This window comes from Nannobrachium achirus, assembly GCF_963921795.1.
Source record: "Nannobrachium achirus genome assembly, chromosome: 16".
Taxonomy (NCBI): Eukaryota; Metazoa; Chordata; class Actinopteri; order Myctophiformes; family Myctophidae; genus Nannobrachium; species Nannobrachium achirus.
This window is the reverse complement of record NC_137823.1, coordinates 28,927,138-28,954,774: the sequence shown is the minus strand read 5'-3', so window position 1 is coordinate 28,954,774 and position 27,637 is coordinate 28,927,138. Positions and strand designations below refer to the sequence as shown.

Genomic DNA, 27,637 nt, shown 5'->3' with positions numbered 1-27,637 from the left:
TACACAGATCAAGTCGATAGACAGAGTGTTAACGGACCTCATCCTCCTCAATTGCGTGTATCATTACAGGTTGCCTCGAGAGATGGCCATCAAGTATTCTAAGTTATACAGTGTTGGTCAATCTACTGCAAGTGTCCTCAGACCCTCAAAGTATGTGATAAGTGGTTGCCAGTTTTATACGTTTTGAAACATTTAGCTTTAATTTCATAATGTAAAGTCAATGGGGCTGTGACCGTGCTGGAACATTGACCAAATTTGTCATAGATACTCCATAGATGGCTGCCGTCATGACTGATGTCCCAGTCTGGACTCTTATGTAAATATATGTTTGTCATTGGCTGTAACTTGTGAAATCAGCAGGACAGCCATGTCTGAATGTGGAGTCCCTGTTATCAGATGAATCAGCCAGCTCCATATACTGTATGGAGTTCCAAAGTTAGTTCTACCTGTCTTTTCTCTGCAGAACCCCCCCCCCCCCCCCCCCCCCCAAGACAAGTAGCGAAAGAAATAAAAACTTCTCAGAATAAAAACTTCTCAGATTAGTTGTATTTGGGTTCCATGATGTCAGTGTGGCAATTGGAAATTGCAAGCGTGGTTGCCATGATGCGAGTCACACTTGCAAATTAATTCCGTCTTACGGTTTGAATTTTCACTATTCAAGTCTATGGGGAAAATTAATTCACTTATAAATGAATGGCCATATATGAAGATGTCTGTGTCAGTCTTTGTCCCTTTTATGCACATACTGTAAATGGAGATCCCTGATGCCATATCTTGGAATGCCCATATATGGACATACTGTGTCAGTTTCATGTGGTCTATGACGTCAGACATCTCCATATTTGGGAAAAGTAGTTTTTTTGCATTTTTTCCCATCCAAGTCAAAATGGAGAAAATTAATTAACGAATAAATGTATATAAATTAAACTATATAACATATCTCTTAGCAAAAAACGATGAAGCCGGTCGATTTGACAGATGGCCTAAGTGCGTGCCACCAAAACTGTGGGAGGAGTAGAGCGGCGAAATAAAGTTTATCTGGAAAGATGGAAGTAATAAAGTCGGACAAACAGTATCATCTGGTTGCCCTGTGTCAGTGCGGACGGTGTCTGACATCATGCTTACGGGGCCCCTGGCCCTGTCAGACCCCCAAGGGCCATGACCCAAGTACGTGTAGACTGTAGAGTGACAGTTTTCCAATTAAGGGCTGAGAGACAGGGGAGACATGCGAGACAAGAAGGGGGGTCCCATTCAAACCTGGGTCCTCGCACTCACTAGGAGCCTATTATGGTCTGTGCAATAACTGTCTGAGCCTTTTCTTCAAAGATATTTACAACGTTTTGGGGCGTTTTAGCCAGGTCTGCCATGTTGATCCCCTGTGCCTGCCTTCTACCAGAGCTAGGGGCCTTGGCATAAACCTGCGCTATGTTAAGAATGAACACATCGGGGGATCCAGGCACCACAAGTCTGGCCGCCCTACTCCTGTCAAAACAACCGCTTCTCTCTTTCTGTTTTGTTTTTCGGTCTTTCTTCTTTAATATCCCCCTTCTCTGCGTTCTCTTCCACGCTATGCCTTGATTTGGCCCTCGTCTCGGGAGGAAGCTGGCTCACTTTTTCACACGCTCACAAACTTGGAAGTCAGAGTCTTTTCTGTGGCAACAAAAAAGGGATCTAGAGGAGAGTGGAGCGTACCTCAAATGTTGCGTGTGGGTTCACAGCAAAATGCGGAGCGTTAATTCTACTCTGAAAGTGTAGCGTAATCCAATTCCAGAGTTAAATTAACACTCGGGACATTACCGCCTGACCTGCTGAGTTTTATAGAACTTGTTAAACGTGCCCAGGAATTTGCTATGAATCTTCATTAAGACTTCCGGCCACAGCCACTTTATTGCATTGTTACTTTAAGCGTTGGTCTGTTTCGGACCACAGAGCTGGATAACACATTAAAAGAAGCAATCACGAACCCGGACCGCCAAGTGAAATGTTTTTGATGGACTGGCTTTTGGATAACATGTCAGGAATAATATTTTAAAGATGGCAGAAGTCGTATGACCTAAACCTCACCCGCCACTCACATCAGTAGAGGATCACTGCTTCCCCTGTGCTGTTTTTTCTTTCTTTCTTTCTTTCTTTCTTTCTTTCTTTCTTTCTTTCTTTCTTTCTTTCTTTATTTATTTATTTTCCTTCCCTCCTTTTTAGCTATGCATCAGGGGTATTCACCAGGGGTATTCAACAGGGGGTCCGGGACCCCGAGGGGGTCCTCAGAGTTACTATAGGGGGTCCTCCAAATCTTTGTGTGATAGAAACCTTTTTTCCTCCTTTTTTATATTAACCACTTGAACCCTAGCGTCCATATTCAGAGAACTTTAGCCAAAAATAGCAGATCTACAAGCTTGTAGATCGGCTATTTTTGGCAAATAGTTTTGGTGTAGAGGGGGAAAAGAGCACACTAAGTGCAGAGTGAAAGGTCAAGTTTATTGTGTACTGACGGTTCAAGTGATTAAATATCACATGAATCCAAAGTACAATGATGATGGTGCTGTAAAACAATTAAACTATATGGAATCTATGAAGAGGTTGTGGGGGTCCCTGCTTCATTTCTCTCTCAACTAAGGGGTCCTTGGCCTGAAAACATTGAAGACCCCTGCTCTACACCAGTGATTCTCAACCTTAAATATTTCAAGGGCCATCGGTTTGATATGCATTAGACCAATGCCTCTCAACTTTTCAACTGGCGACCCCCCCCCCCCCCCCCACCCCCCCGAAAAACCAAAGTCACACAACCGCCGGCCTTCATGACTCACTGACCTTCCAGCATACAAACACGCACTGAACAAACGCGTGTGCGTGCGTGCATGTCATCGCACACTAACCAAACACGTGCGTGCAGAGACTTCTAGGCTAATTAAAAAAGGCAATGGTATAGGTTTTGAGTAATATTACACTTGGACTGTGTGACTGAGAGGAAACCGCGCACCTCTTCTCGCCATGTTCCTCCTCCTCTCAGGGACATGCTGGCCATTGGGAAAAGCGGCCAACTTCCGAACGGCCAGTTCATTCCCGGCCGGTCCAGGCCGGCCATTAGGAAAAAAATTAAAATAAAATGTCGGCCTTCGTTCCATTTTGGGGGCTGGGCGGCCAACAAAGTCAATCGTCACTGTCGGGCAGAAACCTTGTATCTCCAAGTTTCAAATGTGTACATTTTTTCATCATACAAGGATGTCGCACGAAAGTAGTGAAAACAGCAGATCTACAAGCACACAACGCCTCGCACCGCGAGGCGTTGTGTACTTTAGATCTGCTGTTTTCACTAGTTTAATTCTGCTGTTTTCACTAGTTTAATTGATTTTTTAAATGATAAATACAAAACAAACGGTTTTGGACATACAAGGTTTCCACCCGACAACGACGAAATATAACTCATGTAATTGGCCCACTGGCTTGTCACTTATCGTGATCTGAAATGGCAAATCTTTGAGTTGCAGCAGCGCTATAGAGAGAGATCTCTATCTCTATAGCATGCAATGAGGGCCTCTCCAACTCTTTTTCCCTGGCTGAATCAGGGGCCCAGCACGTCCCTGCCTCCTCTTTATGTAAAGAAAAACTCAACTCTCAAGAGTTTAATTATTGTTAAACAGCTGCACTACTTACAGTAAGTCCACAAGCAAGACTACACAATTAGAGAACGTAGAATAATTGTTATTTTGATCGTTTGCCCGTTATCTCTCCTGTGGTACCACATCAATACAGCATGGAATTGTGGACAAAATCCTATCCCAACGATAACAAAATATTCTACGTTTTGGGTCTGAGAGGCAAAATGGCATCAAATGGTGGTCTGTGACTCAAAATGCTGAATAAATAATGATCCTTGATGTGAAAAAGGTTGAAACCAAACCACAGTTTTAGATGTCCTAGACCAGTGCCCGTTGGTTACCGGACTACTTGGGAACGATGCAAATAGGGATATATGCATGCCCACCCTGTTATGCACTATCCACCTAGCCTAGTAAACTGACTCCTCCCATCTGGTTTACGAGGCTACTATCCACCATCCCAAGGCTGTTGAGACTTGAGAGAGCAACCGTAAAATAGTAATAGTAAAAGTAAACAATGTTTCTATAAAAATAGATTAACTGTTTATGTTTATGGGGCAAAAGGGAGGAGGGGGTCTTCCCTGCTGCATGAAGAGCAAGCTTGCGTGAACGGCCAATCTGAGTGTGTCCTCACTCTCTCTCTCTCTCCTCCTCTGAACAACTTTAGCCTACTAACTAAATATTCTTGATTGTGCTTCTAATTACATATTAACGGCGAAAACATGTTATTTCTACTTAATAATTTTTTCATTCAGATTTACATTTTATTTTGCACATTCAGAAACCAACAACCCCTCCAAATCACATAAAGGCTTTATAATGTGTTATGATTGCATTAGGAGTACAGTATGAGTGCTTTGTGCTTATACTGTAATTGTAATTATACAGTGTTATAAAACTGATAGTATTGCTTTCATACATGACCTTATAAAATGCTTTATATGACATATGACATATGACAATAATCATAACACATTATAAAGCATTTTATATGAGCATGTATGAGTATACTTATGAGTAAGTATAAGTCTACAGTGTTATAAGTGGATTATAATGCATTAAGTATGTTTATAAAGTTTAGGGGTAGATAAACCGTCATTAGAACACAGAGGGTTCCCAGTACGATTCCGGGCTCCCCCAGAGTTAGTGTCGAAGAGTCCTTGAGCAAGACTCTGAACCCCTAGTTGCTCCCGGTGAGCAGGTTGGTGCATGGTTTCCTCCACCATCTGTGTATGAATGTGTGTATGAATGGGTGAATGTAATGCACCATCTCTGTAAAGCGCCTTGGATAAAAGCGCTATATATATATGCAACATTTACCATTAGAAATGTTTTATGTGATTCGCTGAAATGATTTTCAAAAACCAAGAACTGATTATTAAAAAAGGTAATCGATAGAATAATCGCTAAGAAGAAAAATAATGTATACTTGCAGCAGCGCTACTTCACTGTTGCCTGGTCTTCCCCACAGGTACCGGACCTACAGGAGGCCCAGGTACAAGGTGGCGTACAAGATGGTGACGGAGATGGAGTGGAAGTGTTGCCACGGCTACTCGGGCGACGACTGCCATGACGGCCCGCGGACGGGCGTCACGGAGGCCCAGGTGGACGCGGGCAGACCCCGCGTCACGCAGACCGGCTACAACACAGGAGGGGGACACGGCAGTGGAGGAGGAGGAGGAGGTACTGTGGGAACATACAAACGATAATAACATACAGTACCACCAGACATATGCACACATACCGGTAGACATCAAAGGGGGCTTCTTGAGCCCCTGTCCTTTTATCTGTCTTTAAGAAGTGCCCTCGCCAGACCATGCATGCAGTTTTCTCTATGGTGAAAGAAATGCAAATGCCCCATTTCCATGCCATACGTGAAGGCAACATTCAAGAGAATTGCCTTGTCCAAACTCTCCTGAACTTGAATGCATCATCCTATGTTGAAAGAATTGCCCTCTCTGTGGTGGAAATCCAGGCCGTTATGCCACATCTTCAGTATTGACTTAATATGCTTAGTTTAGTGTGGTATCAACTATCAAGTACCGAAAATAGCCAACCTCCAAGCTCACAACGCGTTGCAGCGCGACACATTGTGAGCTTGGAGGTAAGCTATTTTCGATATTTTCACCAAAAGGCCTTTTTAGAAATGTCAGCCCCTGCCTCTTTAACATTCTCTGCACGTCCCTGTGTGTACGGTACTCCAGTATGGCTTCAGGATGAAAAATAAACAAGATGTTGGTTTAGTTGACCCTTCTGCATGGGTTATTTTATGGTAAAACTTTGTCTTACACTTTATGTGTGTACAGTATAAGAGGATCTAGGATTGGTGATATGATCTAGGATTGGCGATTATTAAAGATTTCATCTTTAATAAGTACAAGTGGGTTATTGAGTACATACAGAAACACCACCGTCTATTTATTGTTCCTGTGTGAAAATTCAGAACAGTCCATGATACAAAGTCTGATGTGCTTAGCAGCTTACACACACACTTGCCCGACGAACTACAGTATACTGAACATCCAAATAACGTTTGAAATGTTTCCCAACCAATCAAGAGGTGCTCAATGTATCTTGTGAGTCACCCAAACATCTCCGAAAAAGCGCCCTAGTTCTTTTATGGAGGTACGAAATAAATGTACAAGATAATGATGTTTAAATAAATATGCGGTTGATACATGCCCAGATTATAGTCCGACTGAATTCAGCCAGCTGCCCTGTGTCATTGGCTGTTACTTGGAAGAGATGTATGTATGGTGACGGTAAACCTAACACGTCCTCTGTCTCAAGGTGACAATGAGAAGATAAGACAGCTGGAGGAGAAGATCCGGAGTCTGACCAAAGATCTCCACACCATGCAGTCCACCATACATGGCATCAATGACAGACTGTAGGTGCACCCATTTCCGTTGCTTTTATGTTTAACCCACCTGAAAAATACCTAAAAATGTCTTTCTGAAAAGACGTATGTTTTTTAAAATTCTTTATCTGTAGTGCTAGAATAGAATTACGATAGAATTATATGTATTTGACCGCGGCCCCCCATCTCAAAATAATTTGTTCCCCCAGAAGCAAAGTTTGAGTTAAAAATGTTCGCTTTAAAATAATATTCAAATATTTGCACAAATTGTCACAGTTTAAAAAAAATATCAGATCTACAAGCTCAGAGCTTATATATCTAATATCTTTGAATAGCCAAAAGTATAAAACATAATGGTTAAAGTGGTTACGTGACACACATGCATTCACTGTCTTAATGGGTTAGATTTCCTTGTTTCATACTATTATTGTTCAGGAGAATTTGGACATTAAAGTACTACACGTACTCTGCATCTGATGCATGCAAATCCTCTGCCCATCAAACATATAATTTTGCGAATGTCTGTCTGTCTGTCTGTCTGTCTGAGTGAGTGTCTGTCTGAGTGAGTGTCTGTCTGTCTGTCACAGCGTTTCTCCTCAGTGGCTGGAGCAATTGATCTGAAATCGCATCACCATTAGCATATGAACACACCTGACATAACTGTGAAGCCCGTTTGTCACTTTCACAAATCATATGCTGTATATTAGCATTTTTATGGTGTATCTATATCTATTCTGCATCTAGCATGAGGCATATCTATTCTGCCTCTAGCATGAGGCAACATGTTTAACCAGCTGTGTGTGTGTGTGTGTGTGTGTGTGTGTGTGTGTGTGTGTGTGTGTGTGTGTGTGTGTGTGTGTGTGTGTGTGTGTGTGTGTGTGTGTGTGTGTGCAGGCGGGTGGGGTTGTCTGGCCCTGTTACAGATGTTGTCCAAAAATCATGCAGATCGGTACACAGTATCTCTATAGCCATTAAACGAAACGGGTATTTCTTACATTGATGCTCCTACATATTATCATGCAAGCACCAGTTAAAGTTACTTTCCATCCCTCATATACTGTGTGCACAGTGCACACCCCATAACCCACACACTGCACATCATTTCGGAGCTCATATCTTTGAACGGGTAAGGGCTAGTTTGAAATAATCCCAGGAAATGTCTTCTGTCTTCTATCATGAAGAGAGAAGACATTCTGGCTGGGATGCACTGACATTCTGCGGACAGCGGAGCATTTCAGCATGCACACATTGCCGTTTTCCTGCTTACTGGTGCTTTTCGCCATGTCTGCAGCACAAGACCATTTTCCATGATCAGCATCTTCTGTTCCTTCCATATTAGTGGCATTTGTGATCAGGATCTGATGCATTATTAACATATTCATGCATATTAATAAACATTTCCCCCTTGGTCAGTGGTGGACAGTAACAAAGTGCATTTACTTGAGTGCTGTTACTTAAGTACATTTATTTAGAGTCTGTACTTTATCTGAATATTTGTACTTTTCGGATACTTCAAGACCTTCACTCCAATACATTTAGAGAGAAAAAAAAACATATTGCACTTTTGACTCCATTACATTTCTAGGAAGGGAAAAAAGAGCATTATGAATGAATGAATGAAATACGGTGGAAAATAGCAGATCTACAAGCTCACAACATGTCTTGATGCGATAGTCCAGTGCTTTAACTGAGCAACCTTCACTTGTAGTTGAGTAATATTTGACCCATATATCTGCACATACTTTGACTGGAGTTGAGCACGGTCTAAAAGCATTATCAACCCTTACGTAAGACACGCATATCGTCGTTGTCGGGTGAAAACCTTGTATGTCCAAAACCGTTTGTTTTGCATTTTTCTTTTTAAAAATGATTTAAACTAGTGAAAACAGCCAATCTACAAGCACACGTTGTGTGCTTGTAGATCTGCTGTTTTCACTACTTTTGTGCAACAGCCTTGTACGAACAACAGCCTTGTACGAACAGCCTTGTACGAACTTTGCGAAAGAACATACAAATTTGAAACTTGGAGATACGAGGTTTCCACCCAACAGCGACGATATATACACTGCCGAGTTGTGTGTGTATGCACTGTAGAGTAAAAACACTCCCGTGTCCTGGGAGTTTTGCTCAATTGAGGGACATATATTTCTTCTCCACACATCCAAATCCAACCTCACTATGTCACTAATCCCTGACAGATTCCTATCAGCTCCTCATGCGATTCCTTCCCAAACAACATTCCCTGTTTTGTTTTTGCCCAATTTCAGAGGGATGGCAACCATTTACTTACCCACAATCCCCTGTTGTTGGCACAAAGTGTTAAATACACCCCACGTGTTTACCGTAGAGCTCAGTCAATGTTAGGAAAAACAATTAACCCCCCCCTCTCCCCCACCTTCTGTCTCTCACTCTCTCTCTCTCACTCTCTCTCTCTCTCTCTCTCTCTCCTGTTCCCCCTTCATTCCCTCCCCTTGTGTTTAGGCCCAGTCTGAATGGAGCCAGTGTGCACTCAGACGCAGCTCAGCCACACATGAAGGAGACAATAAACAGCATCCAGACCAGACTGGACCAGCTCTACAACACAACACAGGTAAATCCATCCATCAATGGATCGATCCAATGGTCAGTCAGTCAGTCTATCTGTCTAGCTACTGTACGTTTATCTACCTACAGTACAGTACCTACCTACCATATGATGAAATAAAACAGTGGTTCTCAACCTGTGGGTCCGGGACCCCCAGGGGGTCCCCAAATTATTTTGGGTGGTCGCCAGATGATTAACTTAATGTGCAACATTGTTTTCTCTCTCAACAGTAAACAAAACCACATAACGTTTAAGTGTATAGAAGGTATCTGCACATTTCTAAAGAGTCAATTTAAGGACGTTTTAATACCTCTAAAATGACATATTAAACATTGGACAAATTGTCAAATATTAGAAGCCGAAATTCGCAACGCGAGGCGTTGTGAGCATGTAGATCGGCTATTTGCACAATAGAATGTGCTATACAAAATGTAATGGCTCAACTCTTAGTGCTTGTCAGGGTGTGGGGGGGTCCCCAGTTCAAATATAATTCTTTTGGGGGTCGCGGCCTGATAAGGTTGAGAACCACTGAAATAAAACATACTATTTCTTTCAATAATTCATTCACCTCATTCTCTCAATTTCCGTCTCCACCCGTCAGGTCCATGACCAGACCCTGGTCAACATCAACAACCACCTGGGTAATGGGAATGGAGGGGCCAACGAGCTGGACGGGGTAGCCAGGGGTGGAGGAGGTCAGATTATCAACACTCTGAAGGAGACCATACTCAGAGAGCTGGAGTCCAGGGTGTCCCTGTCCTGCTCTGCCTGCCAGGTCAGCCTCAATAGCTCACATTATTTACTGTGTCGCTCTGGATTAACAGTGTCTGCTGAATACCTAAATCGGGGGTCTTCAATATTTTCAGGCCAAGGACCCCTTAGTTGAGAGAGAGATGAAACAGGGACCCCCGCATATCCTTTTCATAGATTCCATATAGTTTCATTGTTTGACAGCACAATCATCAGTGTATTTTGGATTCATGTCAATTTGTGTTTTCAGATACATATTTAAAGGGCCGGTTCACCTCTGGGACAACCAGATCTTATTTTAATGTTGTTTGGGACACGATCAACACAATCCTGAGTTATTTTTTGTGTTCAATCTGTGTTTTTAGATATTTTAGTATTTCAGGGGCGGATTGGTCATTTTGTATCATATGACACAATAGATGATGCAATATCATGCTACAAAGCATCATAATATGATGCTTTGTAGCATGCTGAAATACTAAAATATCTAAAAACACAGATTGAACTAAAAAAATAACTCAGGATTGTGTTGATCGTGTCCCAAACAACAATAAAATAAGATCTGGTTGTCCCAGAGGTGAACCGGTCCTTTAACCACTTGAATAGTCAATACATAACTTTAATATCAATCTGTACTGTACTAGTCTGCTCTTTTCCCCCTCTACACTAAACTTCTTTGCCGAAAATAGCCGATTTACAAGCTCACAGCGCCTCGGAGCGTGAGGCGTTGTGAGCTTGTAGATCTGCTATTTCTGTCTAAAGTTCTCAGAATATGGATGCTAGGATTCAAGTGGTTAATAGAAAAAAAGAGAAAAAAGTTTCTACCTCTGAGGACCCCCTAGGGGTCCCGGACCCCCTGTTGAAGACCCTTGATCTAAAGTGTCAATTGTAATTGTCTGTTTGTGCGTGGATTCAGGTTCTGTTATACTGTTGTTATATCTACTTGCAGGTGTTAAAATACCACTGGAGGATGAAGTTCCCTTAATTGGTGCTTTTATTACCTCACTTTTTTATAGCCTTGCCTCTACGGTACGTTCTGCCTTTTTGCACAAATAAAAGAAAAGGAACAAAAAACCATACCATTAATAGAAGTTCAAACATGAATCACTTCAAAAAGAGACATAAAAAGATCACATTTAAGAGGTATTCGGATGTGGAAGGGCTGTGTTGATCTATTGAGTCAAAACAGCCCTGTTTTCAGTTAGTATCAATGAGTTGTTGCTTTTATTGTCTCCACCAGCCGAAGGCTGAGGGAGAGTATGTTTTCCCCTCCGTCTGTCCGTCCGTCCGTCCGTCCGTCCGTCCGTGCGTCCGTCCGTCCGTCCGTGCGTGCGTGCATCCGTGCGTCCTCGCAGTTTGTGAGCAGCTAATCTCAGTCACCGTTGGCCCGATCGCTGCCAAACTGAGCACACACACTCCCTGGATGCCAATCTAGAACCTCTGCCCCACATTTTTCAAATCAGCCTCATGGTGGCGCTATAACAGGCCGATTTGTGTGGCCTGGTTGTTACCAGCTAATCTCTGGCGCCGTTGGCCCGATCGCTGCCAAACTGAGCACACACACTCCCTGGATGCTAATTCAGAACCTCTGCCCCACATTTTTTAAATCAGCCTCATGGTGGCGCTATAACAGGCTGATTTGTGTGGCCTGGTGGAGACCTGTGCTCGGAAGAGCACTGCTTCTAGTTACTGCAGTCATTTTACTTTTCTATTTTTGTTCGAATATGCAAGTGAAGATATCTTGCATTGGCAAAAGGGGGGTAGGAGCTTACTAAGTTTTACTTTTCAACCTACTCCTTTTCGGACATTGTTAATGTTATTTCTTTCTTCTGTTTTGTATTCTATTGCGACCGTCAGGTTGCAGTTACTATCAAAACCTCCACCGGCTGTCAGTCTGTCACAAGTCACACGTTAAACTTTTGCCCTTCTCATATCTCCGCCACTGTTGCCCCAATCCATGCCAAACTTTGCACACACGCTCCTTGGATGGCAAATCACAACCTCTGCTCCTGATTTCTCACATGGCCCTCTTCTAGCGCCACCATCAGCCCAATTTTTGCAAAACACATTTTTGGACACAGCTCCTACAGATTTTGCCCTCAAATCTCGCAAAGCGGTACACAGTATCTCTAAAGTCATGTCATCAACATGGATCTGTCCCATTTCCCATATTCCCTCCTGATTGGCTACGATTGCCCTTCTAAAGTTTGTGTATGCGACCTGACGGTCGCTTATCTCCCGATTAGGGAGTCTTACTGGTTTTAAAATGTTTTAATGTTCGAAATGAACTCATTCATTCATTAAATATCTGTTGGGGCTCAGGCAGGTGTGGAGGACCTGAGGCGACAGCAGCAGGAGGACAGGGAGAGGATCCGAGCCCTGGAGAAGCTGCTGAGCTCCATGGACCAGCACCTGAGGCAGGGCCTGGAGATCAGCCGCAGGGAGACGGAGCGCTCCCAGCAGTGCTGCAGCACGGTCACCCAGCTCCAGAAGAAACTGACCGACCTGGAGGTCCGCGTGGGCTCCACGGCCAACGGCTTCGACGTCATCAAGGGGCGCCTGGACAAAGAGCTGGCCGGGACGGGCGGAGGAGGAAAGGGGAGAGTGACGGAGGACAAGTTGAACGGCAGGCTGAGAGAAGTGGAGAAGAGGCTGAACAACACGATGAGGAAGGCGGAGCAGAGGTGTTCCAACACGGGGAACAACGTGAAGGACGCCGTGCAGAGAGAGGTCACCCAGATGCGTAACATGGTCCTCAGCCGACTGGAGGACCACAGCTTCAAGATAGGAAAGGTCGAGCTGGACGTGGCCGTTCTGGGAGACACCGTCACGGACCACAGCAGACGCTTGGGCCAGCTGGACAACGTCACGGCCGTCCTCGACAAGAGGTTGACGTCCGTCACTAAAATGTGCTCGGAGACCTGCGGGCCCAACGGCACGGGCCGCAAGACGGAGGACACGGTCAAAACGTTAGAGTGGAGGGTCGTCGCCAACCAAGAGGAGATCCAGAAGTTCGACACCAGGTTGAAGGACCTGTCCGTCTCCGGGGACTCGCTGATGGACAGAGTGATCGGCCTGGCGGAGGACGTCAGGAAGGTGAAGGCCGTGACGGGGGAGGACGGCGAACACTTCAACCGGATCGTCACCGAGGTGGAAACGCTGGGCCGCGACCTCGACGACTGCTCCATATGCAGCGGCGTGGAGGAAGACCTGCGGGCGTTCACCAACGCCACCAACAGCGCCCTGGGCAAGTGCCAGACGGAGCTGACGGACCTGCGCAGGAAGGTCGACTCGGACGAGTCCGTCTGCTCTCAGGTAGGGGTGGGCGATGTATATGGTGATAAATATCGTTGACGATACAGTGTCTCCACGATATGCCTTTTCAGGGATATCGTATATATCGTGATACAGTGAGGGAGCCTTATAAAAGAAATCCTGTTGAATTGTTGATACAGAGACTCATTGCAGAATCCATTTAAACATGCATTTTGGTCTAAAAAATCAGTAGTTCTCAAACTTTAAAATGTCAAGGTCTCCCCTTAACTTTGACATTATACAAATGAAACCAAATGTCAATTTAGCTCCCAAAAGGAACCCAGAGAGTCCCTGGACCCCACTTTGCGGACCACTGGTCTAAATGGTCTGTTACTCCTTTTTCTTTTAGTTTTTGTTACCTTGTAGGTGGTTGTGCTGTTAAGTAACTTGAAAAATAACCCTAAAAACCAACACGAAAAAGAATCGCGACAAGATCGTGTATCTTGACACCGCTCATTGTTTTTTTTCCATATCGCCCACCCCTGCTCTCTCTCTCAGGTGTGCTCCAACCTTCAGGAGGAAGTAGGGAGACTCCGAGAGGACGTGGAGGAGTGCACTGGGCAGTGCAAGAACAACCTCAAGGACCTGAACAAGCAACTGGAGGGTCACAGCGTCCACAGTGGGAGGTTGGGAGGGGAACTGAAGACCCTCCAGGGACAGCTGTCCGGGGTCACGGTCACCTTCAGCTCCATCAACGACACGCTGAAGGGGCTGGGAAGGACCGTGCATCGACATGGCAACACCCTGACGGACCTGACCCGCAAAAAGGACAACATTATCTCTGAGGTGAGGATCAGGCACATGCACACATCAACGGGGGCTTGAGCCCCTGCCCTTTTACTCATCTGTAAAAAGTGCCCTCTCCAGACCATGCATGCTGTTTTCACTATGGTGAAAGAAATGCAAATGCCCCTCTTTCCATGCCATACCTGAAGAAGGCATTCAAGAGAATTGCCTTGTCCAAACTCTCCTGAACTTGAATGCAGCATCTTATGTTGACATCTATGTAGAAATTGATTTGATTATGCTTAGTTTAGTGTAGTATAAAGTACCGAAAATAGCCAACATGCTATTTTCAATATTTTCACCAAAAGGCCCTTTTGGAAATGTCAGCCCCTGCCTCTCTAACATTCTCTTCTAGTCACTGATGAGAGGGTTATTATAACAGTGCTAAATGCTATACTACTGCTACTGCTGATAATAATAAGAACATGATGCAGCAAGCTTTCGTTAAACACAACATTATTCCATTATGTATGCACAGTATATTGTCTACAATGTTGGTTTTCGCAAAATACATTATTATCTTAGCCTTACGGTAGATATGAAAATATCGAAGGCAAGGAAAGACAAGCTTGAATTACCTTGGATAGGTTTCCCTTCCATAACATTGGGGGGTTCGGTTATTTAGCAGGTATGTGTGATTTAGAAATTATGTTCATGTTTAACTTTCCCACAGGAAAAATCCCACAGAGCTTTCTTTGCTGTACTGTACATCAGGGGTCTTCAACGTTTTCAGGCCAAGGACCCCTTAACTGAGAGGGAGATAAAGCAGGGACCCCCAGTACATACTGTATAAAATTGTGTTTCGATCGATTTTCGTCGATTTCATGAATCAGTCTATGTTGGATTTGTGTTAATGTGTTTTTTCAGACATTTAACCAAATCGCTGATATTCAGTAAATTTAACTTTTTCACTCTCTACACCAAACAGCTTATTGAAGTTCTTAGGTTGCAGAAATTCATGAAAAGTATATTTTGAAGGAAATCGTTAAAAATAAAGGGTGTGCATCTTGTAGAAATGACTGACAGACAATCTGAACAAAGATTTAGCTATCAAAGTCATGTGACCTAAGACTTATTGAAGTTCTTAGGTTGCAGAAAGTCATGAATAATATATTTTGAAGGAAATCGTTCAAAATAAAGGGTGTGCGTCTTGTAGAAATGACTGACAGACAATCTGAACAAAAATGTAGCTATCAAAGTCATGTGACCTACAGTAGATCTGCTATTTTTGGCTTAAGTTCTCAGAATATGGATGCTAGGGTGGTTAAAGGTGAAAAAAACCGGACCCCCTGTTGATGTTACACACTTCACTGAAATGATGAGTCCAGATCGGTGTGGTTCATGCTCATTTACTGCAAAGGCAGTTGACAAATACACAAACACGAGTGAGACAGACACATGTTGCTTCTGTCCAGTCTGCACTCTCTTACATTGACAACATTTTCACATTTTCACGCACATTTAAAAAGTATATTCCCCCCCTCCAAAAAAAGGTGGACAAGATCCAGAGAGAGCTGACGGACCACATCGACAGCTCCAAGCTTCGCTTCGGCAGCCTGGGCGGCGAGATCCAGACCATCACCAGCAACTACGTCAAGGAGGTGGGCGAGTGCCGACGGTCCAGCGACGGCCTGGAGCGGAGGCTCTCCAAGATGGAGGGCGTGTGCGGGCGGCTGGACAACATCTCCGAGAGCCTGCAGAAGATCAGGGAGGGCCTGAACCGCCACGTCTCCGGCCTGTGGGTCTGCGTTAATGGACTCAACGCCACGGTCGCGGCCCACGGCGACGCCATCGACACTATCCAGACGGTGGAGCTGGAGAACGTCCACTACCGGCTAGACACGCTGAACACGTCGGTCCTGGAAGTGGTCAAGGAGTTCCACAGTTTCACCGAACAGGACTTCACGGGTGAGATTGCTGAGACAGCGGTTGTTGTTTTTATTTGTTTGACATTTATTCTCTTATATGGGAGAACAAAATGCTGTGTCCGTGGGGTTATCGCAGAATTACAAATACTTGTAGTCTACTGTACACACATGATAAACTTGAATGTTCTGGTGAATCTGAACGGAATGTCATGGGTGAGTCTCAGTAACAGAAGGGCATGGGATCTGAATTTGAGACATGGGATCAGGGGCGCCACACCAAATTCTGGGCCCTGGGTACAAGGATTCACTGTGGGCCCCCCATGAATGTTGACTATTGAAAAATAGCAGATATACAAGCTCACAGCGCGGCACCGAGTGCCGCGCTGCGAGCTTGTAGATCTGCTATTTTTGACACATTTTGAAAATGTGTGCAAGAAACCTATGTTTCCATGTCAGTGGTGCTCAAACCTTTTCATGTCAAGGACCCCCAAGATGATATGTTGGCCACGGACACCCATCTCAAAATATTTAGTTCCAGGGACCCCCCCCAGAAGCAAAATTTGAGTAACAAATGTTCGCTTAAAAAATACATATATTCAAAGATTTGCACACATTTTCACGACTTTTCAAGAATAGCAGATCTACAAGCTCGCAGCGCGGCACTCGGTGCCGCGCTGTGAGCTTGTATATCTGCTATTGTTCAATAGCTAAAGTTACTAGGGCCCTTCCACCTTGGGCCCTAGTAACTCAGTCCCACTCCCCCCCCCCCCCCCCCCCCCTTGTGACGCCCCTGCATGGGATACTGCTTGAGAATTTGCGAGATGGGAGGCAAGGTCAGGCCATGTGAAGAAACAGACCAAAAGGAAGGATCCGCCATGTCTTTGCCTGGTGATTAACTGTTGTCCCGCATAACATTCACTTAGAAGTCTGTTAAGACTGCAGACTGTCTGAAAGAGGAGTTTCAGTAAGGTTGCGGGTGAAGGGCACACCAGTTTAAATCTCTGATGTCTCGGACATGCAGTAAACGTCTTTGGTCTGCCGATTGTATTTTCTGAAGATGACAATCTCAGTAAAGAGAGTACTTTCCGATGTGGAGTGTTCCAGCTGTACTGTCTCTACAAACATTCTCAAGGGTGTGCTTTATTTCTATTACAGGCCCGCCCGGTTTGCCGGGCCCACGTGGCGAAAGGGGCTTCCCGGGTCCCCTGGGTCCGAGGGGGGCCCAAGGAAAAGAAGGTCCCCAGGGCAGAGAAGGCAAGAGGGGACCAGTGGGACCCCCAGGTAAAGATCAAATTAAACACGAAGAAACATATGACTGTTACTGTCGTGAACTCAGACTCAGTATAATAACGTTGTGGCCTCTCTGTTCAATATTCCTGTCTCAGTAGCAGTGTTGATTTTGTCGACTAAAACTATGACGAAAAATGTTTGTCGACTGTGTTTTTTTCACTGACGAAAACGAAATATAAACTAAACAAAAACTAAGCTGTGATGACTAAAACTAAGACTAAATATATTGACTATTTCGTCGACAAAATAAAAATTAGGGAGGGGCTAGTGCTGAAGAGAGTAATTGTATTTGTTTGTTTGCTCTCAGGTGTTTTGCGTGCTGAAAATAGCAGATCTACAAGCTCACAACGCGTCGCGCTGCGACGCGTTGTGAGCTTGTAGATCTATTGATGCTATTTTCAGCACGGAATCAAGTCTAAAATCAGTCATTACGATGCCATCAAAAAATACATTTTAGTTGACTAAATCAACTGTAGATTCAGTCGACTAAAGTCTTATGATATTTAGTCGACCAAAATTAGACTAAAACTAAAACTTTTCAGGTGACTAAATTATGACTAAAACTAAATGACATTTTATTCAAAAGACTATGACTAAAACTAAATCAAAATTTGCTGTCAAAAACATCACTGCTCAGTAGCAAGCTACTAGCTGAGCAGCTCATGAACAAAGCTGCATAATATGGTATGCAGAGGCAGAGGCCCCCTTTACAGGGAAAGTCTGAATGGCATTAATTATTCCCACTCTGACAAACCAGCCATGGTCATATTGACTGGCATGTTGACGTCACCATGGGGGAAAAGTAAACAATGAGCTGTGATGCTGCAACGTTTCCAAGGATTCTCAATTCATTATTCAGAGTTGTTATCAGACATATTGCTCATTTCAGCTTTAAAGGCATATTTCACTTCTTTTTTGAAAACGTTTGTCATTTTATCGTCTAACCAGACTTTTATGAACACCCTGAACAGTTTTTAATGAATCTATCATGGTTAAAATGGAGTTTGAAGTTACAATGGGTGTGTATGGGGAGGCGTCCTGCAGGAGGAGGGCCTGGTAACATTTACCGTACATCAAATATCTAAATCCTGAATGAAGCAAATTAAAAACTGTTCAGGGTGTTCATAAAAGCCTGATTAGACGATAAAATGACCACAAGAGTTTTTGAAAGTGAAATACCCCTTATACTTTATTTTATTTCCCCATAATCTACTGTGGTTCAGTTACTTTACGACTATGCAAGGAGCGATGACATAATGTGAATAATAAATCATCAGCAACTCTCAGTGAAACTGTTCTCATATTATCTCTCATCTTACATTACAGGTCTCCGAGGTGAAGAGGGTACGTGTTATTATTACTAGTCCTTACCCGTTCAAAGATATGAGCTCCGAAATGATGTGCAGTGTGTGGGTTATGGGGTGTGCACTGTGCACACAGTATATGAGGGATGGAAAGTAACTTTCTGGTGCTTGCATGATAATATGTAGGAGCATCAATGTAAGAAATACCCGTTTCGTTTAAAGGCTACAGAGATACTGTGTACCGATCTACATGACAACATCTGAAAGAGGGCCAGCCAACACCCCCCCCCCCCCCCGCCCACCCACCCACACACACACACACACACACACACACACACACACACACACACACACACACACACACACACACACACACACACACACGCACACACACACAGAGCTGGTTAAACATGTTGCCCCATGCTAGATGCAGAATAGATATGCCTCATGCTAGATGCAGAATAGATAGTAGTTACACCATAAAAATGCTAATATACAGCATATGATTTGTGAAAGTGACAAACGGGCTTCACAGTTGTTAGGTGTGTTCATATGCTAATGGTGATGCGATTTCAGATCATTTGCTCCAGCCACTGAGGAGAAACGCTGTGACAGACAGACAGACAGACACTCACTCAGACAGACATTCGCAAAATTATAGTATAGATTGTTCTAATTGAATATAAAAGGAGCAGTTGATTTTTCATCTCCATTTCTTTCATTTCAAATCAACCTCTGCTCTTACAGTACTTCTGTGATGTCTTGTTTTCCCGCGAATTAGGTCCGGCGGGGTCAGACGCCAACGTGCCACGTCTCTCCTTCTCTGCTGCCCTCACTCGCCCCATGGGAAGCCCAGGAACTATCCTCTTCAACCATATGTTTGTCAATGAAAATAATGTCTATAACCCACGAACAGGTGAGTTTTGGGCTCAGTTGAAAATTTAAGGCAGGGGTCTTCAATGTTTTCAGGCCAAGGACCCCCTTAGTTGAGAGAAAGATGAAGCAGGGACCCCCACAACCTTTTCCTAGATTCCATATGGTTTCATCGTTTGACAGCGCAATCGTCAGTGTATTTTGGATTCATATACATTTTTGTTTTCAGATATTTAACCACTTGAACTGTTAATACTTAACACAGCGGGTGCCCACGAGGTGTCTACACGCCAATCTCTTTGATGTCCCAGGAGGCCCACGACGCGTTGACGTGTTTACTGTATATACAGAATTAACTTTAAATCTCACCGTTACGTTGGGGCTGCGCATGGATGTAGCCCATTAGCCGCTAGTCGCTCGGGTTCAAGTTGTTAATAAAAGGAATGGAAGATTTTGAGGATCCCCTAGGGGTCCTGGACCCCCTGTTGAAGACCCCTGATTTAAGGAGGTCCTTGTGTCTGTGAATGTCCTCCATCGCTGGAGTCTCTCTAAAACACCTTAATGTCAGAGATTCTAATATAGCACATGAACTGTATTGCACATTGTTCCTTATGTCTCTGCCTTGGCTCTCACTCTTGTATGCTACTGTATCTATAAGCCCTTGATGTCTTTAATAGAAGTAATCAAATATTGTGCATGTATTCTTTATTATTTCGGTGTCTTCTGTTGTGTCGCTTAGTTGTTTATGGCTTCCCTACAGTAGTAACTACTACTTTATTTGTCTTAAAGGGATCCCTGGCTAATACAACAAATATGCCTTAATACATTATAATTATCCTCTATAACTATGTAAAATTAAAAACACCTCAATCATTTTATTTCTTCTAGAAATAGCTAATCTTTCACTCAATAGGGGAAATGCCCGTCGCAAGTTGATGATGTCATAAATGTCATGTGTGATCTATCCCTATGGAATTTATGGCATGCATGTGAAAATAAAAACAAACGTAATACTACCTATGGTTAATGTGAGCATCAAATCAATATTTCAAATGGGTTTTTTTTGTTTGTTTTTTTGCCATAATTTCCATAGGGATAGATCACACATGACATTTATGACATCATCAACTTGCGATGGGCATATCCCCTGAGTGAAAGATTAGCTATTTCTAGAAGAAATAAAATAATTGAGGTGTTTTTAATTTTACATTGTAGTTATAGAGGACAATTATAGTGTATTAAGGCATATTTGTCATATTAGCCAGGGATCCTTTTAAAGGCTTGTTTTAAGATTATGTTCTACAAAAAAAGTGGGGCATTAGAAATATAAATCTAACTGTAAAAGACACACCCAAAACTGGTGATGGTAGATGGTAATCCTCATTCTAGATAGTTTTGGGATCCGAAACAGGAGGAACCGGAGGAACCGGATCCAAAATTGAGGAACCGGAAACGGTTCCATTAAATGTGGAACCGTTTCCGGAAACTGTTTTTTATCACACTGTCAGAGCCGGTATGTGGACTTCACGTCTGCTATACAATTACTACACCAGTTACTATACATTTTAATGTCAAGGACCATCATAACTCTGAGAGTATACAAATGTGTACTCTTTCAGAGTTATAGTCCTGTAAGATTTCAGTTGGAATCCCCTATAGCAGTGGTTCTCAAAGTGGATTCCAGGGACTGGGTTCCTTTAGGGGGGTCTAAATTGACCCATACAAGTCTGTAACTCGGTAGCAGTGTACAAATGGAACCAAATGAACCCTATCAGGTTCATTTGGTTCCATTTGTACACTGTCAGAGTTAAGGGGAGACCTTGAAATTTGAAAGTTTGAGAAACACTGCCCTATAGGACGCGTTAAAGGGAACCGTTAAGGAATTGGAATCTCTAAAACTCAAATTCTAAATTATATAGGGCAAGTCATACAACAGTGCTACTGTAACTTCAACCCCCTCCCCTGTGAACCCATGTCTTTCCTCCAGGGCATTTCACCGCACCGGTTAGTGGCAAGTACTTCTTCAGCGCTACCCTGACAGGCCACAAGAACGTGAAAATTGAAGCGGTGCTGTCCAAGTCCAACATCGGCGTGGCCCGCGGGGACTCGGCTGGGTACCAGCCAGAGGGCCTGGAGAAGCCCATGGCAGAGGCCCGACACACCCCAGGGGCCCTGTCTGTCTTTAATATCATCCTGCCCATGAAAGTTGGAGACACGGTTTGCATTGACCTCGTCACTGGAAAGCTGGCCCACTCCTCAGAACCTTTGACCATCTTCAGTGGAATGCTGCTATACGAGACCGTCTGATTGGATGGCAGTCTCAGCGTGATTGGTCTGTGGGAGGCAGATCGTCTGTATCTGAAATTATGATTGGTCTGCCAGCCCGTCTGCGACAAAGCCATTGGCTGGACTGTTGGGGCGGACGGACATGAGTATTTCTGCAGGCAAGACTGAATGAATTCAGCAAGGAGAGAGGGAATTGATATCGTACATTTAGTGCGATGAAGGAATTTTCAATCACAATGATTTCTTTGTATTTCACAGCTTTAAGGAAAGTATTAATCGGAGCAAAGAGCTATTAATTTTTATTTTTTACTCTTTGACATTCTGTCGTCTTTGGAAAGAAATGCCACTGCAGGGTTCTCTCATAATGAAATAGTTTAATGTCACAGTATAAACTTGAATGTTATAATGTAATTATTGTAAGCCAGATGTCACTTATTCATCAAAAGTTGAAGTCAAATGAATGAAGAAATTTGATATGTTCCCCTTCATAATACTCACACAATATCAGTATGGAATATTTGGAGGGTGTTTTTCTTTTGTTCCAGTGAACGTGTCGATTGTCATTTCCAACCCTCAGCACGCAGTGCTAATTTCTTCTTGACCACAAGCATGCTGGCCAAAATGTCACGTTGGCAGAGGTCATTTTCCTTTGCAGACAACCAAAAATAAATAAATGCATTCGGGGGAGCACAGTTCAAACCACTATTCTTTTAGAGAAGGACAATGAACTCGGCGGCACACTCGATAGCAAACCAGTGAAACCACAGGATTTCACCAAACAATGAAAAGGATCACTTTAGGAACATTCCATTAGCGAGTACCTAAGGACACGGAGGAGGGAAGTAAAAACAATGCAAGGAGGAATGAGGAGTTTTTCATACTCTTAAACAAGGGTCATCGAAAACTTCTGCAGAGGATCAAGCTTTAAAGTTGTGTGGCTGTTACTATCCGTTTCTCTGACAGTGGTATTTCTATTTAGGGCTATAGATAGCGAGTAATGAGGCTGCACATGCCCTTGTGTCTGTGCCAAGAAAGATTCCCCTGTTTTCACACACACACACACACACACACACACACACACACACACACACACACACACACACACACACACACACACACGCACACACGCACACACGTGAGCGAGCGCTCTTCCTTTCTCCATAGAGGTCTAATTAAAATGCAGTGAGCCCAAATGAGACACTTATTATTGTACCCAGGAACCATGGTACAGTATGAAGAATGTTTATCGGACTGATTTGGTTCAGAGGCTATAACTCTAAACTGTGTTATCATCACACATGTCATGTTGTGTGTGCTACAGTGCACTTATCCAGCAGAGTGGGCCATATATGACATCATAGTGACTTTATGTTTTATTGTAAAATACAATTTCAAATATCAATACATTTGGGTTTTGTTACCCTATGCCTATATCCTTTACAGCCAGAAAGACCCCTTACTTCACTCCTTAATAGGTCTGTCTTACTGTCAACTTTGAAACCAGCACAAGTTTGGATGCATTGTTCACCCCTATAGAATGTAAATATTGTATTTTTTTGCCATAGTAAGTTTTATTTTATAACTTACCACTCGATATGTTTTGTCAGGTACTGGATGTGTTTTTGTATGTTTTACCACATGTGTGCCTCAAATACAGACTTTTACACCGTTTATCCAAGCAGTCTTGAGTTTTGTCTGGATTTCGTTGTGGAATTTTAATGTGTTGGATAGGTCTTGGTGCAATGTCATAAAGCAAACACCACAGCTATTTGGCACCTCTTTTGTGTAACCCCGTTTGTTTATTCAACATAATCTACTGTAGGTTTAAACTAGTGGTGGACAGTAATGAAGTACATGTACTTAAGTATTTGTATTTTTTGGATTATGACTTTCACTTCGCTACTTCACTACAAATATTGTACTTTTGACTACATTTCTAAGAATGGAAAACGTACATTAGGTATTAACCATGAGCCTTATTTTGAATATACTGAAAATAGCTGTCTCATAACGTGCTGCAATGCGTTGTAGATATGATATTTTCACTATTATTTAAGTTTTAATACAGTGCAAAAACAATTGAGGGGGGGAGACAAATGCAAAGTAATAGTTTGAATGCCTTCAAACAGCATGTGAAATCGTGTCAAATGTGTAGGTATGTATGAATGTGTGTGCATGTGGATGTATCTGATATTGACCAGTGATTGGCTTAATATGGTAATATGTTTATTGATTTACACAACCCCTCTGATTGGTTTCTTTATTTTGAAATGATTTATTGTAAAGTGCACTTAACAATAATTCTTCACATTTTGTATGACAAAAAAATTCCACACGTTTTTTGTTTTACCCATGATGTCCTTTTTTCCCTCAGGTGCTCCCATTCTTGTTAGGAGCAAGATTCTTGCTTTTAATCTCCATCTTCTCATTTCAATCTTGACTGATGTAGGCCACTTACAGTATCACAGACAGACCACAACCTTACCACACCTGCCTGTATTCAAGTGATTTTGATGTGACTCCTACCACACCTGCTATTCAAGTGATTATGATGTGACTCCTACCACACCTGCTATTCAAGTGATTATGATGTGACTCCTACCACACCTGCTATTCAAGTGATTATGATGTGACTCCTACCACACCTGCTATTCAAGTGATTATGATGTGACTCCTACCACACCTGCTATTCAAGTGATTATGATGTGACTCCTACCACACCTGCTATTCAAGTGATTAAGATGTGACTCCTACCACACCTGCTATTCAAGTGATTATGATGTGACTCCTACCACACCTGCTATTCAAGTGATTATGATGTGACTCCTACCACACCTGCTATTCAAGTGATTATGATGTGACTCCTACCACACCTGCTATTCTAGTGATTATGATGTGACTCCTACCACACCTGCTATTCAAGTGATTATGATGTGACTCCTACCACACCTGCTATTCAAGTGATTATGATGTGACTCCTACCACACCTGCTATTCAAGTGATTATGATGTGACTCCTACCACACCTGCTATTCAAGTGATTATGATGTGACTCCTACCACACCTGCTATTCAAGTGATTATGATGTGACTCCTACCACACCTGCTATTCAAGTGATTATGATGTGACTCCTACCACACCTGCTATTCAAGTGATTATGATGTGACTCCTACCACACCTGCTATTCAAGTGATTATGATGTGACTCCTACCACACCTGCTATTCAAGTGATTATGATGTGACTCCTACCACACCTGCTATTCAAGTGATTATGATGTGACTCCTACCACACCTGCTATTCAAGTGATTATGATGTGACTCCTACCACACCTGCTATTCAAGTGATTATGAAGTGACTCCTACCACACCTGCTATTCAAGTGATTATGATGTGACTCCTACCACACCTGCTATTCAAGTGATTATGATGTGACTCCTACCACACCTGCTATTCAAGTGATTATGATGTGACTCCTACCAACCCTGCTATTCAAGTGATTATGATGTGACTCCTACCACACCTGCTATTCAAGTGATTATGATGTGACTCCTACCACAACCTGCTATTCAAGTGATTATGATGTGACTCCTACCACACCTGCTATTCAAATGATTATGATGTGACTCCTACCACACCTGCTATTCAAGTGATTATGATGTGACTCCTACCACACCTGCTATTCAAGTGATTATGATGTGACTCCTACCACACCTGCTATTCAAGTGATTATGATGTGACTCCTACCACACCTGCTATTCAAGTGATTATGATGTGACTCCTACCACACCTGCTATTCAAGTGATTATGATGTGACTCCTACCACACCTGCTATTCAAGTGATTATGATGTGACTCCTACCACACCTGCTATTCAAGTGATTATGATGTGACTCCTACCACACCTGCTATTCAAGTGATTATGATGTGACTCCTACCACACCTGCTATTCAAGTGATTATGATGTGACTCCTACCACACCTGCTATTCAAGTGATTATGATGTGACTCCAGTTATTTTACATGAATTCACATGCTGCCTGAGGAGGTCTTGTTCTCAAAACGCGTCTGCTGAGTAGTCTGTACGACCTTTAAGCCAATTGTTTGTATAGTTAGCCTACGGCAGGGATACTTCTGAACCAGTGGGCCAGATTACAAAAATGCCAAGGGGCCACGGGCCAGTTGATAAAATGACATTACTTGATAACTTACTTGATAACTTTTATTTCTCTCTTTTATTTGCTTTATTTCCACATAACGTAAGACAAGTGCAATGTGCATTATTTCATGGCTTTGAATTCCATTTATATTCTGTCAATGACACAATTTGTAAACAAAGTAATTTGCTACACTCTCTCTTTTTAATAATTCTGTGCAATTGGCATATTCCGCACAAACACATAAACAAACTAATGTACATTTGTCTGGGTTGATACCGGTATCTGTCTGCCTGGCAATTTTCAAGATGTTTTGTCCATTATTTCTGGATAATCTGAATATGGTCTATCCGCACTACCAGCGTGGTGCGGGTTCGATTCCTGATCCCAGTGACCTTTGCTGCACAACACCCCCCATCTCTCTCTCCATTTCATGTCAACCTACTGTATAACTATCAACAAAGGCATAAAAAGCCTCCCTCCCCCCAAAAAATACAATATATTAAAAATACGCACGCACGCACGCACGCACGCACGCACGCACGCACGCACGCACGCACACACACACACACACACACACACACACACACACACACACACACACACACACACACACACACACACACACACACACACACACACACACACACACACACACGCATTATACAGTGGTTTCCCTCCTCAATTATATATGCATTGTTTTTTTGTTTGTTTTTTTATTGCCTCCTTGGGAACCATAGGACTACACTTTTTTGCGTGTCAAAGTTTCAACACAGAAATGCATTGATAATAAGACTGGAACTGGAAAGAAAATGTAGGCTATTTTTGAGTGCTTTTTAAAAAGCAAGTGGTAATGTACAGCAAGTAGTACAGCACAAATTTAACTGAGCAACTTTCACTTGTAGCTGAGAAACATTTGCCCCCAACCTGGGGGCATGCATGCAAATCAAAATCGTTAAAATCACTAAAACGATAGAACGAAGTAAATTAAAACATTTTAACGACAAAGATCTTGTCTTTTCTCTAATTACAATCTAAAATATGAACCCTTGTTGTAAAAAAACAAAGTTGTCCTTTAACTTAATTGTAAGACATTGTGACACTAACTTATTTATTTTACTCCACAGGAGAAAGATGTTGGGTTTAAGCAACAATTTACTCTTGTGATGATAGCTGTTTGGGGAGTGATAGGCACATTGTTAGCATGTTTGATTTACTTCTCTTCTGATTCATGCACATCTGAAATGCGGCAAATCAGTGAGAACCACAGGAAGCCAATTGGAGGAAATCTCGCTTTTTCGAACGCACATCATTTCGACAACGGCGTGTCGGCAGGTATCGCTACTCACCCCGCGGAGGTTAGGGTTAGGGTTAGGTTTGGTTGTCGAAAAGATGACTTGTAGAAATAGCGACACGCGCCTCCCAGCCGATTGTCTTGGTATGGACCCCACCAGCACATTCAAAGTTTGATTTCAGTGACTGTTTGATCTACTTCAATATAGATAGCTGTGAGCTGACATATGACCAATCTCTTTACAATGAAGGAATGCCATAATTGTCTATCATAAAAACATTCAATGAAAACGTGCCTAAAACCCCACAGCCTCATTTCCAAAATATAACAAAGAAAACTGTGACAGATGATGATTTTGTCTTGCGAAAGAAAGATAAGGTGGACTGTTGGATTGTGTCGAACAGCGTGACGCTGTGACAGCCAGTGTAGGTGCCAGGATAAAATACTTTAATGAATTTAAAAAAAAAGTACATCAATGTCCATGTCTATGTTGGGGCTTTCTCGGGCTCAGTATGGCTGAGCTTTGAGGACTATTACCCAACCCTGGCTAGTTGCAAGTTTTACCTTGCATTTGAAAACTCCATCCATCCACAGAGACTACATCACAGAAAAGGTAAACGGACCTTTGGCAGTGGGAACGGTGATTCTAGGCCCACCAGAATCACGTTCATTCTGGGCCC

General features: G+C 42.9%; 1 protein-coding gene across 1 annotated transcript in view; it reads left to right on the top strand.

Moving 5' to 3' along the window:
- Window positions 1-23,183, top strand: part of emilin1a (elastin microfibril interfacer 1a) — a 42,665-nt gene extending 19,482 nt beyond the window's left edge. The window contains exons 3-13 of the mRNA XM_080744417.1: window positions 5,068-5,279; window positions 6,387-6,486; window positions 8,938-9,046; window positions 9,642-9,815; window positions 12,113-13,105; window positions 13,604-13,891; window positions 15,385-15,799; window positions 16,915-17,040; window positions 18,376-18,393; window positions 19,135-19,269; window positions 21,214-23,183. Of these exons, the coding sequence (XP_080600543.1) occupies window positions 5,068-5,279; window positions 6,387-6,486; window positions 8,938-9,046; window positions 9,642-9,815; window positions 12,113-13,105; window positions 13,604-13,891; window positions 15,385-15,799; window positions 16,915-17,040; window positions 18,376-18,393; window positions 19,135-19,269; window positions 21,214-21,533 (2,890 nt within the window). The 3' untranslated portion in view covers window positions 21,534-23,183. The remainder of the gene's footprint in view (window positions 1-5,067; window positions 5,280-6,386; window positions 6,487-8,937; window positions 9,047-9,641; window positions 9,816-12,112; window positions 13,106-13,603; window positions 13,892-15,384; window positions 15,800-16,914; window positions 17,041-18,375; window positions 18,394-19,134; window positions 19,270-21,213) is intronic.
- Window positions 23,184-27,637: the final 4,454 nt, after the last annotated feature.